This window comes from Sinohyriopsis cumingii, chromosome 8 (assembly GCF_028554795.1).
Source record: "Sinohyriopsis cumingii isolate HCF-2022 chromosome 8, ASM2855479v2, whole genome shotgun sequence".
In the NCBI taxonomy this organism is placed as follows: Eukaryota; Metazoa; Mollusca; class Bivalvia; order Unionida; family Unionidae; genus Sinohyriopsis; species Sinohyriopsis cumingii.
In genome coordinates this window covers 13,957,897-13,972,352 of record NC_142968.1, presented here as the reverse complement: position 1 = coordinate 13,972,352, position 14,456 = coordinate 13,957,897, and the positions used below count along the sequence as shown (strand labels likewise).

The following is a 14,456-nucleotide window of genomic DNA, read 5'->3' as shown; positions in this document are numbered from 1 at the left end:
AACTATATTCATAAAGGTACATGTAAACTGGTGTGAAAACAAATGATAATTTTTCTTACTAGTCAGATTGTATTTGAGAGTTATTTGAGTCAGTGTTTCAGTCAAGACAATAGGGGCCTCGAGTGGCTGAGTGGTCTAAAGCACTTACCGTTCCGGATCACTGCCATTTCACCTCTGTCTGCGTGGGTTCGAGTCCAAGGCTCGGCTAGCGTGGATATGTGGGAAAGCCTGCCAGTAGCTTCTCGTGGGTCGGTGGTTCTTCCCTGGGTTTTCCAAGGTTCTTCCTCCACCAGTTATACTGGCCGCCATGTATAGCCTATCATGTGCTAAAAAATGGCGTTAAACCCTAGAACAACAACAACAACATCAGTCAAGACATGCCTTTGAGAGCTTTCCAGTTAGTAGTGTTAGTTGGAGTAGAAGCAGCAAAAGCAGTAATAGCAGTAGTGGCCATTTTGATCCAATTTAGATAAAATCAATATCAGTTCTATTATATATTCAACCAGAAGAAATACAGTGAAGGTTTGTTAACTCAAACATCAATCAAATACATGGCACAACATGAATTATAGACTAACTCACTTGGAATAATGTATCAGATTATGATCACTCTGATTAATAGATCAGATTTATGATCACTCTGATTAATAGATCAGATTATGATCACTTGGAATAATTGATCAGATTTATGATCACTTGGAATAATTGATCAGATTTATGATCACTCTGAATAATAGATCAGATTTATGATCACCTGAATAATAGATCAGATTTATGATCACTCTGAATAATAGATCAGATTATGATCACTTAGAATAATTGATCAGATTTGTGATCACTGAATAATAGATCAGATTTATGATCACTCTGAATAATAGATCAGATTTATGATCACTCTGAATAATAGATCAGATTTATGATCACTCTGATTAATAGATCAAATTTATGATCACTCTGAATAATAGATCAGATTTATGATCACTCTGAATAATAGATCAGATTCATGATCACTTGGAATAATAGATCAAATTTATGATCACTCTGAATAACTGATCAGATTTATGATCACTTGGAATAATAGATCATATGGTGCACTAAGAATCTTGACTTTATCAGTTCACTCAGATTGTATAGAACATCAGCCATGCTATAAATTAACAACATGCACCTCTCCCTCATGAAATGCTATAAATTAACAACGTGCACCTCTCCCTCATGAAATACTATAAATTAACAACATGCACCTCTCCCTTATGAAATGCTATAAATTAACAACATGCACCTCTCCCTCATGAAATACTATAAATTAACAATATGCACCTCTCCCTCTTGAAATGCTATAAATTAACAACATGCACCTTTCCCTCATGAAATGCTATAAATTAACAACATGCACCTCTCCCTCATGAAATGCTATAAATTAACAACATGCACCTCTCCCTCATGAAATGCTCATAAATGGTCTAGTAACATAGACCATGTTATACACAAGAGCATGAGTTATTTTGGGACATAAAAAAAACTCTGAGAAGGATGCCATCCCCATTAGACATTGCAGAAACTGGGGTTTGTGTAATGGGCTGTTTCATGGCTAAATACTCACTGTTTTAATCCACATTCACAATAATTGTCAAAAAAGAGTGTTTTCTAATATTTATTGGTTTTCTTTGTATAACTTATCATTCTTTTCAAGATATCTGTAAATGATCATCAACAACTTTACTTCATCTGGTTTCAGCGATCATCATGTATACACAAAAACATTTTGTATTATGTCACTGCATTTGTTTTGTTGTTGATTCACAACAAGACCAGATTCTTTTTTTAAAAACAAACTACAGACATTTATTTGATGAAATCATCATCAACAAACTAATTTTTTTTTAACAAAATGATAATGATGTAATTTTTTTCACCGTAAGTAATTGTGAGATTTCTTCTCAACCTTGTTGAAATCTCTGAGTGCCAATTCAGGAATTTTAAGTTCACTACATACTTTTGAACTTGTTTCGCCATAATAAACCATATCTAAGAAACAAAGCTTTTCTTTCACCAAGTACTCATTTTACTTGGTTGCCTTACTATCTTTGATTACATTGTTAATCACTAAGCTAAGGTAAGGTAGTTTAATTATGTAATATATGCTCATTTTGTTTACATTTACTTTACATTGTAGGAATCATACAATATTTTACAATATTGCACACTTTCATATTGCACTCACATGCATGACACGTGTGCCCAATAGTGTATTAGGAACTACTTTGTAGACAAATCATATACACTCGTGTAGTAGACATTTTACATTTTGGTCGATTACATTTGTTTCTGAGTGAACTAAAGCAGATGTTTTGTGGACTGCCCCATACCAGCTGCTTTGCAATATTCCGTATCAACTTTATGTATACAATGTTTCAGATTTATGGTAGCAATCGACTCCAGACAGGTAAAAAAAATTGCAAGTGATAAGGCATGAACATGTCTTCTTTAGCTGGTAATAAGAATGACAAAAAATATACTTACAGTTTTACATCCTGAATTTCCTCAGATCAAACTTTCTTAGTTCTCCAAATCCAAATTACATGGGCCATGTCATGGGATCTAAAGCTTGATTACACAATTTGAAATTGTACTGTAATTTTGACTACATTCCAAGTACAATTACATCCTCCTTACTGCACTCAAAATAAAATAAACCTTATATTCATTAGTGTCTTTTTGATAATTACAATTGAAAGACTTCATATTTTTCCCACATTATGATTCCAAACATTCAATGACAGAACAGAAACACACTTGCAGATGTCAACATGCTTCTCCCTCGCTGCTGAAATCTAATGTACTTCATGTAGAATTGACACAGATAAATCCAATCATTATCACAGAATTTAGTAGAATTGACAGAAATACCAAAATCTATTCATTCTAGACTAAATGGAAAAGTTGTTTTGATGCACATTCATTCAAATATGACTTTAAATTTCAATTATAAGTAGACCAAACCGCCATTTTCTTTCAAAAGTGATGTCTAGTGTGCGACTAAGTTCAAATTTATCTGGGCAGTTATCTTGGGAGTGCAGTATATCCATCCGACAAAACAAATTCATATTTTCCCATACAAATGCAGTAACCTATAATTATTTAGACAGTAATATTTATGACAGTGTTTGATTGATCAATTAAAATGAGTTGAACCAACATGGTGATCTCTTGCTCTTACACAGGTAGGATTTGTATGCCTTTTAACATTTTTTTTCCATCCTCTTTATTTGATTTGTTATGAAAGACATAATTCACATGATAATATAAAGCCAGTCTGCTTTTAACTCATGACAACAATAGAACAATAACTTCCATAAATCAGAGATCAAAACACAGTCTACATTTAATTTGGTTCTCAAAGAAACACTGACTGACATAGTAGTGATGGTAGAATATTTTTCACATCTGAATACAAGAGAGCATGTTGTATTTATGATGATTACACTGAAACCAAATAAAAAGATAGAGTTCAAACACAATTTCACTTGACAAATCTTATTGGAATTTATTAATTTATTAAAGTATTGCTACCAGTCAGCATTAGTGACATTTTCATGGATCAGACTCTCAGTGTATATAGTTGTTTACAGTGTTCTGAGAATGTTGTTTAAAATGAAAATTTAGTGAAATATAAGACTTCTTAAAAGTTGAGATTTTCATGTTGTTGGTTCTACTTTATAGGTTTTATCCACTGTTTTCTGTTATAAAATTGGTGAATATGGCAGTTACAGGTACCAGTTTTTATTGCAATTTTCTTCTTATTCAACAGATAGGGGTGAATCTTTTTTGTATTTTCTAGTAAAAAATCTTGTTTTCCACACCTTATCCTGCGTTATAAGTGGATTCACAAGTTATTAGGGCAGGAGTTATCGAGAGAATGGTGTACATACTTTGTGAGGTACTTGAAAAATGTTCATATTAGATAAATTATAGGTAAGTCTTTGAGAAACCACTTCTAAACATCTGTCAAATAAGTAGATATACAAAAAAAAGACTTACCTTAAGGTCTTTATTAAAGTATTTCACTAACTTTAGTTCCCTAACCATTTCATACAGTCTGTCAGTACTTTAGATGACTGTTTCTGAAGCAGATAGTTTGTTCTGCATACTCTTTTAACCCCTAGGTCAGGTTTACAAAGTTTGTAGCATTGCTTTGAGTTTGACTAGTTATGCAATACAGGACAAGATATTGACAGTCTTATCTATCTCTTCTTTATGTATAATCCTCATTTTGACACTAATTGATTTCTAATAACAGGTATAATCATCATTTTTACACTAATACAGTACGATTTCTAATAGGTATAATCATCTGTTATACACTAATTGATTTCTAAAAACAGGTACAGTGTATAATCATCATTTTTACACTAATCGATTTCTAATAACAGGTATAATCATCATTGTTACACTAATCGATTTCTAATAACAGGTATAATCATCATTTTTACGCTAATCGATTTCTAATAACAGGTATAATCATCATGTTTACACTAATACAGTACGATTTCTGATAACAGGTATAATCATCTGTTTTACACTAATTGATTTCTAAAAACAGGTACAGTGTATAATCATCATTTTTACGCTAATCGATTTCTAATAACAGGTATAAAAAATTATCATGTTTACACTAATTGATTTCCAGTAACAGGTATAATCATCATTTTTACGCTAATCGATTTCTAATAACAGGTATAATCATCATGTTTACACTAATACAGTACGATTTCTGATAACAGGTATAATCATCTGTTTTACACTAATCGATTTCAAATAACAGGTATAATCATCATTTTTACACTAATCAATTTCTAGTAACAGGTATAATCATCATTTTTACACTAATACAGTACGATTTCTAATAACAGGTATAATCATCTGTTTTACACTAATTGATTTCTAAAAACAGGTACAGTGTATAATCATCATTTTTACACTAATCAATTTCTAATAACAGGTATAATCATCATTGTTACACTAATCGATTTTTAATAAAAGGTATAATCATCATTTTTACACTAATCAATTTCTAATAACAGGTATAATCATTTTTACACTAATCGATTTCTAATAACAGGTATAATCATCATTTTTACACTAATTGATTTCTAATAACAGGTATGATCATCATTTTTACACTAATTGATTTCTAATAACAGGCAGAAGTCGAGGGCCAGAAAGTTCCAACCTCTGTCCGGTCCTTAGCCCGTCATCGTGTGGAGGATATTTCCATTGGTCCGCACCATACAGCTGTCATTGTGGAGCCAGGGCATGTGTTCACATTTGGCCGCAATTCAGAGGGGCAGTTAGGAATAGGTAACAGGAAGCCAGCAAATGCCCCAGTGGAGGTCAAGCACATGTCAGAGAAAGGCATTGTCAATGTAAGTAAATTGATGTACATTTGTTACGGAATTTATTACGTGATTTTTATTATTTTTGAGGAATGCCGCTCTCTAACATACTAATGGATAGCAATTTGCCAGAGTGGAAAATTTTTTTATTATAAATATTTTGTTGTTGTAACAAATAGAACTCCATGTGATAAGTACCATACAGATAAATAATAAGTTTCACTAAATTTCTTTTGAAAACATTTCCTCAAGCGGAGAATTTGCATGATTACACTCGTGGTATTTCTTACAATACTGGGCTTTTACGTTATTGTGCTTGTGGTATTTCTGACAGTACGGAGCTTTTGCATTATTACACTTGTGGTTTTTCTGACAATACAGAGCATTTGTATTATCTTGCATATGATATTTCTGACAATACTGTGCTTTTGCATTATTGTGCTTGTGGTATTTCTTACAATAGTATTCTTTTTATTAATGGTAGATATAATACAAGGAATGAAAAGAATACTTCGTTTTAAAATTGTTGACATGAGGTCCTTATATTCTTAAAATAGAATTTAATTTTCCTCAGAGATAAAACAACATTAGTTTCAGGCCATATTATAAACGTATTTTAATATATACTTAATGTTTGATGAAAAGCTTGTAATTTTAAGCCAGGCAGTACAACATTTATTCAGAAATCTTGATCAAAGGAAGAAAATTGAGCTGTTTAATGAAACAGGAACCAGTGCAACTTGCATGCAAAATCAAGGCTTATTTTCAGGGGTCTCAGAATTCTGATAATGGGTCCCTGTCTCAATGAAAATTATTTTAGAATACTATATAAGTCTGTATTTTAGCAATTCACTCCTGAAAAGTATTTTTGCAGATCTTTTTCCCAAAATGATGGTTCCAGACTCCATGTTTTGAGTTACTTTAGGAAAAATCTCTGATGTCCTTACTCATTGTGCCCCCTTCAAAAATGTACTGCCCATTTTCCATTGATGAGAGCTGGTTGTTGTATATCCCACTCAGTCCTTTCCTCCTTAATCCTGTTTGATTCTTTGACTGCCAGAAATATGCTGATCATAAATATGGCTGCATGAATAACAAGTCTGCTCCAGATGTGCAGTTGGGCCTTGCTGGATTTTCGTGCAAGAAAATTTGTGTAGTAATGCTGGGGCATCCACTTCTCCTACTTAATAGACTGACATGAGTGGAAGCATGAGAACTTGAAAAAGCCAGAGATACTCAGAGATTGGAATGTGTGTGGCATCCACAATTCCACACTTAGCATTGCCAACAAGTCTTATGTCATTGCAGCATATGTGAAGAAGAAATTTCCCACAAATTCTGTCTTTCTGTCAGTATGGCTTCAGGCAAGATCAAGTTTACAGTCTCAACACCTCCACTACTTGCTCAGTTATCCAAAAATTCATGGTGAAGTGGAAAATGTAATAATCAGTGTAACAGTGCCACAGAATAAATCCAACACAATTACTAATGAAAACCTAATTACATCTAGTCCACAGAATAGCATCCAATCACTGATGATTGGGAACAAAGTTTTTAAACCAAATAAAAAGCAAATTAAAGAATCTGCAAGTCTCAGACTTTTGAAAGGATTCAACAATCTAGTTAAGATCTTTGATAAATTTGGAAGTCTAGGAAGTATGGACACTTCTTAAGGAATAGGGCCTAATAGTCATTTGATTTAGGAAACCTCTTTAAAAAGAAAACTACAGAATTTATCGGGGGCCGAGTGGTCTAAAGCGCTCTCCGTTACGGATCACTGCCATCTCACCTCTGCCTGCATGGGTTCGAGTCTCAGATTCAGCCAGTGTCTGTATGTGAGAAAGCTTGCCAGTAGCTTCTCGTGGCTCGGTGGTTCTTTCTGGGGTTTTCCCGGGTTCTTCCTCCACCATTAATACTGGCCGCCATGTATGGCCTATCGTGTGCTGCAAAATGGCATTAAACACTACAACAACAACAACAACAGAATTTATCTATATTTTTGTTGTTAAGTTACATCATTTCAAGAAATACTGATAAAGCCACTGAAGGAATGACACATGGCCACAATATAGCAGTATCATCTCAGAATTTAGAAATCTCTTGATTACAGGAGCAATATTTCTATGTAGAATCCCATGCTCTACTTGAACTTGACAATGACTGCATCAAATATAAAGTCTTTGTTAGATTACACTGAAAGCAAATGTTAGGACACCAACTAGGCACAAGTGGTTTTTTCAAATAAATCTAGTACTGGGGGAGGTGTATCCAAGGATATATTCTTTTAAAGGGCATTTTCTCCAAATTTAAAAAAAATGATACCTAAAAGACTTTCTTTATACCATTATATGCAGTTAAGCAGAGTAAAGTTAACAGTTTTTATTCTGTACGAGTTGCGTCCAAATTTTTATGAATTTATTATTTATACTTGTTTCTTTTGATACATGCAGTGTTTTGGTACATAGTCATTTGTCTAATTCAGATGGTACTGGATAGTCTCAAAATAGAAACTGCATTTGATTTTTAAAAAAAGCATGCTTTCTAAGGGCTGTTCAGTTTAAACATACATGGTACCCAGGGAAGACAGTGTTTTTAAAATATATGCCAGGGTACTTTGATTTCACATTCATGAGTTCATATTAAAATGATAAGAAATTTCTAAAGTGTATCTGTGGGTGAGTGCCCCACTTTAAAGTACCTTCCCAGGGTCCTTTGTATGTTTTAATGGAACAGCCCTAAACCAAAATGTTCTTTAATTAAGGGTCATAAGTGATTGCTGAAAATGATCAATATCATCCAGGAATAAAACACATGGAAATTTTTGTTTTAAAAAAGCATAAGAACCCTGTATAGAACCACAATTACACTGATGTACCATTATAATCCAATATGTATATACATACCCTCCTCGCAGATATACATGTATAAACAATTTTCATTTATAGCGGGTCCAATGTGGAGAGCACTACACAGTGGCCAGTACACAGAATAATGAGCTGTACTATTGGGGTCTACGATTTAAGTTTCCTTCCTCATACACAACTGTTGATGATTCAGAAAGTCGCTCAAGCACAAATGGCAGTCTTGTCAACAAAGATGATCTACGAGTGGAAAGCGTTACTCCACGGAACAGTTCTGCAGGTCATTCCAGACATCCAAGCATAGCCAGTGTCACAAGTACTGCTAGTAACAAGGATGGTATGTTATATTCATTGATCACATTACATAATTGACATAATGTTACATGGACACCATTTAATATTTTTTAATATGTCATGAGTTAAGTGTAACATAATGTCAGACAAGGTAAATGCACGGTAATATCAAACTATCACAAAATCAGTAATATTCATCACTTGCATGATGCAATCTTTCAATTCTTTTTATTTAAATTTAAAATTTAATTCAAAAAATATGTTGTATATTCATTTTTCGCAAAGGTTGCAAAAGATGAAAGAAAAATAATTTTTCAACAAAATTTATTTAAGGAAAGCTATCAGATTCTCTGGTTCTTACAGACAAGTATATATGTCTTTACTTGTGTCACATTTGATAAATCTCACTGTTAAGCCAGTTTCTAATTTCATTTCATCACACAATATCCTATGGTCTGTCTGTCTGCTTAAATCACTTCAATACACATTTCTGAATTATTTCCCTTGGACAATACACAAGTGATCTTTAAGCCATTTCTCATGCTGTAATGGCAATTCTCTGTATCACCACTTGCTTTATTAGATGGTGAAATGCATGTTGACCCATCTGGATGCCAGGTTAGGTTGATATACCACCCATCTGGATGCCAGGTTAGGTTGATATACCACCCTGTCTAGATGCCAGGTTAGGTTGATATACCACCCATCTGGATGCCAGGTTAGGTTGATATACCACCCTGTCTGGATGCCAGGTTAGGTTGATATACCACCCATCTGGATGCCAGGTTAGGTTGATATACCACAAACAGAATTAAAAGTAATTTTAACAAATAAAAAATACTCATACATATCAAATGCATGTCATTTGCATTGAAGTAAAGATGACATTTTTCCGACCCCAAAGTTAGTCTCAAAAGCCAACAACACAGTCAGTCTGGATTTGTCAAAGCAAATAGCGATCTCTGCACAATGCAGGCTGCCAATTTATAACCAGAACAATATTACCTATGTTACTGGCTGCTCCATCTTAAAATAAAAACGATATAGTGTTTAAGGTTTGTTTATTTTTTGTATTGTATGATAAACTTGCAATAGCTTACAAATTTATGGAGGAACACAGTTTCTGCATTTATTAAATAATGTTCAAAATACAGTGTTGCTTACACACTTCATTTTCACTCCCTTTACAAGTCCAACTCCAAGCCACATAAACCCTGATCAATGATTGCATAATGCACAAACAGGTCAGAGTCTGTGTTATTCATTTAACTGATTTCTTCTAATAAACTGCATTGATCCTGATCTGCTGGTGCATTCATGTAACAGAAGATCTGGGATAGTGCAGTTTGTGGTTGGACATGACTTGTAAGCTAGTATATATGATATTTGATAGTGGACAGATATTCGGCACAATTGTAGAGTTATGTCGCAAATAATGTTATAACACTATCCAGTAGAAAGTTATGTTCAATGGGTCTAAATATACTTTAAAGCTATTTATTCAGTAAGACTGGTATGATTAATTGAATAACCAGTTAATTAGTCTTTATACATGATATATAAGATAAACTCAATCATCAAATCAAAATTTACCTAATTGTTGTTTCAGGATGACATTTTACAACTGTTTAAATGAATCCATTATCTTAACTTTAGTTCTACAGTTTACTTAATTTCAATTAGAATAACAACATAGTCATTGCAGTACTTTTTTGAATAAAAGTTTTTCATGTTCATACCTAATACTGGGGTTGCATTCGTTAACAGGAAGAAAAGACAAGGACATATGGTTTTAGGATGCTCATAAAAGCAGTGACTGACTCCATATGACCTCAACCAACAAGAGCAATGAATTCCAAATTTCAGCTCTGACCTAGCACTTGCCTGCAGTAAACTGTTCCACGGTCTCTTTCACAGAAGACTATTTAATTTTGGTAGTAACTTACAGTAAAATCCAGCTAATGGTCTAATGGACTTTACAAATCTTAGGTTAAGTGTGCTAATTAGAGACATATAAAAAAAATATGAGTAAAATTTTCATGCTGTTAGTAATTATGTTTTATTCTTCTGTATTGCAAAAGAACAAAATAAGGACTGTTTTTGAGGGTGTCTTTGTCTTTTCTAAATAATTTGATAATACAACTTTGGAATAACAAGTCAACTAAACCTTTTAATGGAAAATGTCTGTTTATGACCTTTGGATGCAAAGTTCCTGTAGTGTCTTTAAAAATGGTCTTCTGGTGCAGTGTAGGATGGTTTGGTGCACCTAATGGGCTCACCGACTACTCATATAAAAAATGTAAAACCTTGCACTGACACTACTTATGTCTAAAATGTAAAACCTTACACCGACACTACTCATGTCAAAAATGTAAAACCTTATACCGACACTACTCATGTCAAAAATGTAAAACCTTACACTGACACTAATCATATAAAAAATTTAAAACCTTACACCGACACTACTTATGTCTAAAATGTAAAACCTTACACCGACACTACTCGTGTTAAAAATGTAAAACCTTATACCGACACTACTCATGTCAAAAATGTAAAACCTTACACCGACACTACTCATGTCAAAAATGTAAAACCTTATACCGACACTACTCATATAAAAAATGTAAAACCTTACACCGACACTACTCATGTCAAAAATGTAAAACCTTATACCGACACTACTCATATAAAAAATGTAAAACCTTACACCGACACTACTTATGTCTAAAATGTAAAACCTTACACCGACACTACTCGTGTTAAAAATGTAAAACCTTATACCGACACTACTCATGTCAAAAATGTAAAACCTTACACCGACACTACTCATGTCAAAAATGTAAAACCTTATACCGACACTACTCATATAAAAAATGTAAAACCTTACACCGACACTACTCATGTCAAAAATGTAAAACCTTATACCGACACTACTCATGTTAAAAATTTAAAACCTTACACCGACACTACTTATGTCTAAAATGTAAAACCTTACACCGACACTACTCATGTCAAAAATGTAAAACCTTATACCGACACTTCTCATATAAAAAATGTAAAACCTTACACCGACACTACTTATGTCTAAAATGTAAAACCTTACACCGACACTACTCGTGTTAAAAATGTAAAACCTTATACCGACACTACTCATGTCAAAAATGTAAAACCTTACACTGACACTAATCATATAAAAAATGTAAAACCTTACACCGACACTACTTATGTCTAAAATGTAAAGCCTTACACCGACACTACTCGTGTTAAAAATGTAAAACCTTATACCGACACTACTCATGTCAAAAATGTAAAACCTTACACCAACACTACTCATGTCAAAAATGTAAAACCTTATACCCGACACTACTCATGTCAAAAATGTAAAACCTTATACCAACACTACTCATGTCAAAAATGTAAAACCTTATACCGACACTACTCATGTCAAAAATGTAAAACCTTACACCGACACTACTCATGTCAAAAATGTAAAACCTTATACCCGACACTACTCGTGTCAAAAATGTAAAACCTTATACCAACACTACTCATGTCAAAAATGTAAAACCTTACAGCTGTTCTTATGTCTTATAAAATTTGTTACACTCATGGATTAAGTTTTATTTTTTGCTAGTCTATTTAAAATTTATTCACTTTGTTTTCATAATTTCAGGTGTGTGCATGTGTGTGAGTGTGCATGCATGTCTATGTGTGTTTTGGATTTTTAGTGTTGCTTTAACAATTTTTCAGTCATATCACTAGAATATCTGTAGTGTGGCAGTTTACAGTGATGTCTAGCATCATACCACAGACATGCAGCATCATGTCCCACCCAGTCACAGTATCCTGACACCAGCACTAACTTCTTAATGCTGAGTGCTGAACGAGGTTGCTGTTAGTACCATTTTTATAAGTCTTTGGTATGACTTGGCCAGGGTTCAAACCGGCAACCTCCCACATCTGAATGGACACTCTATCCACAAGGCCACAGAGCGGTCCATGTGAAATGAGCAGCATGTTTGGATTATGTACCTGTAAAGTAGCTTGCTGATTTTATTGGGTTTTTAAATAATCTTAGTCATCTTAGTAACATTACTTTTGGCACAAAGTTGCAGATAAGTCAAGATAACACTTTTTTATCAGGTTCCAGCATCACAGTGTCCGATGTAGACAGGGATGCAGATAATGACGTCAGTGCTGCACAGCGTCAGGCAAGTGTGGATAGTATGGCCTCTGCAGGGCTGACAGACAGTGGATATGGTGGGATGGTGGATGGATCCAGCACAGAACTCTTGCCAAGGACTGGCTTCCGACCTCTCAGTAAGTTCTATATGAAAAATGCAATCACAGATAAATCAGTTGTATATCAGATAAAAATAACATCATGGGTAAGGAAAGCAGATAGTAAGTATTCAAGATTCTAGGATTCTCAGTCTCTTTTTTTTTCTGTTTAGAATCAATCAGCAAGAAGCTCCATACTTTTGGCATTTTTTATGTTTGTGGCTGTGTTTGATTATCTGAGGGTGAGGCAGATGTTTTTTTTTCTCAATAATTTTGCCAAAGGTGAAAGATTGAGCATGCCAAAAGTGGCAAAATGATATTTTAGATTCACACATATGTACCACAGGCGTAAATTACAGAAAAACAAATTCTCAATTTAAAATGAGACTGGATGCTAATCAGGGCTATTTGGATATCCTGTTGTTTAAGGTAAAAAATTGTTGTCTATTGCCATTGGTTTATATTGATTAGTAGATACAGTTTTATATTTTTAGATGGAATAAATAAATAAAGAGATAAAATAAAAGGGGAATCAAAAAGCCAGTCATATATAGAATATTAACTGTTACAGTATTTGGGACGCATAAATGCAGACTGTGTTATACTAAACTGTAGTGTAGCAAAACTGATAACAAATTTATTAATTATGTGGCTGGGGGTGGAACAATTTAAAAAAATGCCAGTGAAACATATAGTATTCATTTGAGTTTATGTAAGTGGTATTTGCGTATTCAGTTTTGTCAAGTAATAAGTACAGTAATTTAATATTGGTCATGTGGCCAGTAGCCATAGTTTGTTATATACAGAATTGTATAATAATGGAAGGTGTTAAAATGAGGGAGAGGTGTGCCAATAAAATTGTAATTTTATGCAAAAGCCAATAAAATTAATAACCACAAAAATTAAAGGAGTTTACAGTATATATGTTTGTTTCATTGCAACCATGCTAAACTTCTCTTGATTAATGTGTTAAGGAACATTTTAATATATATATATCCTTGGGACAATTTGTGTGATAGATACTTTCCAATAACTAGGAAAAAATTGCCATTTTGTGCAGATTTTTTAATGAAATACATAGAGGATATATATGTTTGTTTTAGTAGATATAAGAAAATAATTTTACAGTTGGACTCATTGTTGTAACACCAGTGGCAGAGCCACAAGTGACATTATTAATGTTTCCACTTTATGACTGAAATATTTCCTTGTATGTTCTACAAAATTGATGATTTTTTTTCTTTATTTATATGGTTTTGGAGGCAAAAATTTGTTTTCTCCTTTGCATACATTCCTAAGTCACAATACCATTACCAGTATAAGTTTCACTACTTTTCTAATCCAGCAATTCCAGAAAGATGTCAATTTTGCCTTTCATGTCAATATACCATATATACAAGAGGAAGAAACTCTTCCCCATTATCTCCCCTTTAACCCACCACTTGGTGGCACAAGTTTCAGTTTTCACTTAGTACACATAATATCATCCCACATTGCTTTGTCAAATCCTTCAGAAATTTTCTTGAAATATAATGATCCAGCCATAAATGTGGTGAAGGTATATGTGTTCAGATGTCTGCAAAGTTTTGGGATATATTTTTATAGACTTTTTTAAAAAAGTTTG

The 14,456-nt window shown here is 33.4% G+C and overlaps 1 protein-coding gene across 1 annotated transcript in view; it reads left to right on the top strand.

Annotated features, from left to right (window-relative positions):
* The window catches only part of LOC149793009 (uncharacterized), a 96,568-nt gene that overhangs the window by 43,965 nt on the left and 38,147 nt on the right, over positions 1–14,456 (top strand). The window contains exons 18-20 of the mRNA XM_089968936.1: positions 5,205–5,426; positions 8,342–8,594; positions 12,695–12,871. Coding sequence (XP_089825062.1) covers positions 5,205–5,426; positions 8,342–8,594; positions 12,695–12,871 — 652 coding nt within the window. The remainder of the gene's footprint in view (positions 1–5,204; positions 5,427–8,341; positions 8,595–12,694; positions 12,872–14,456) is intronic.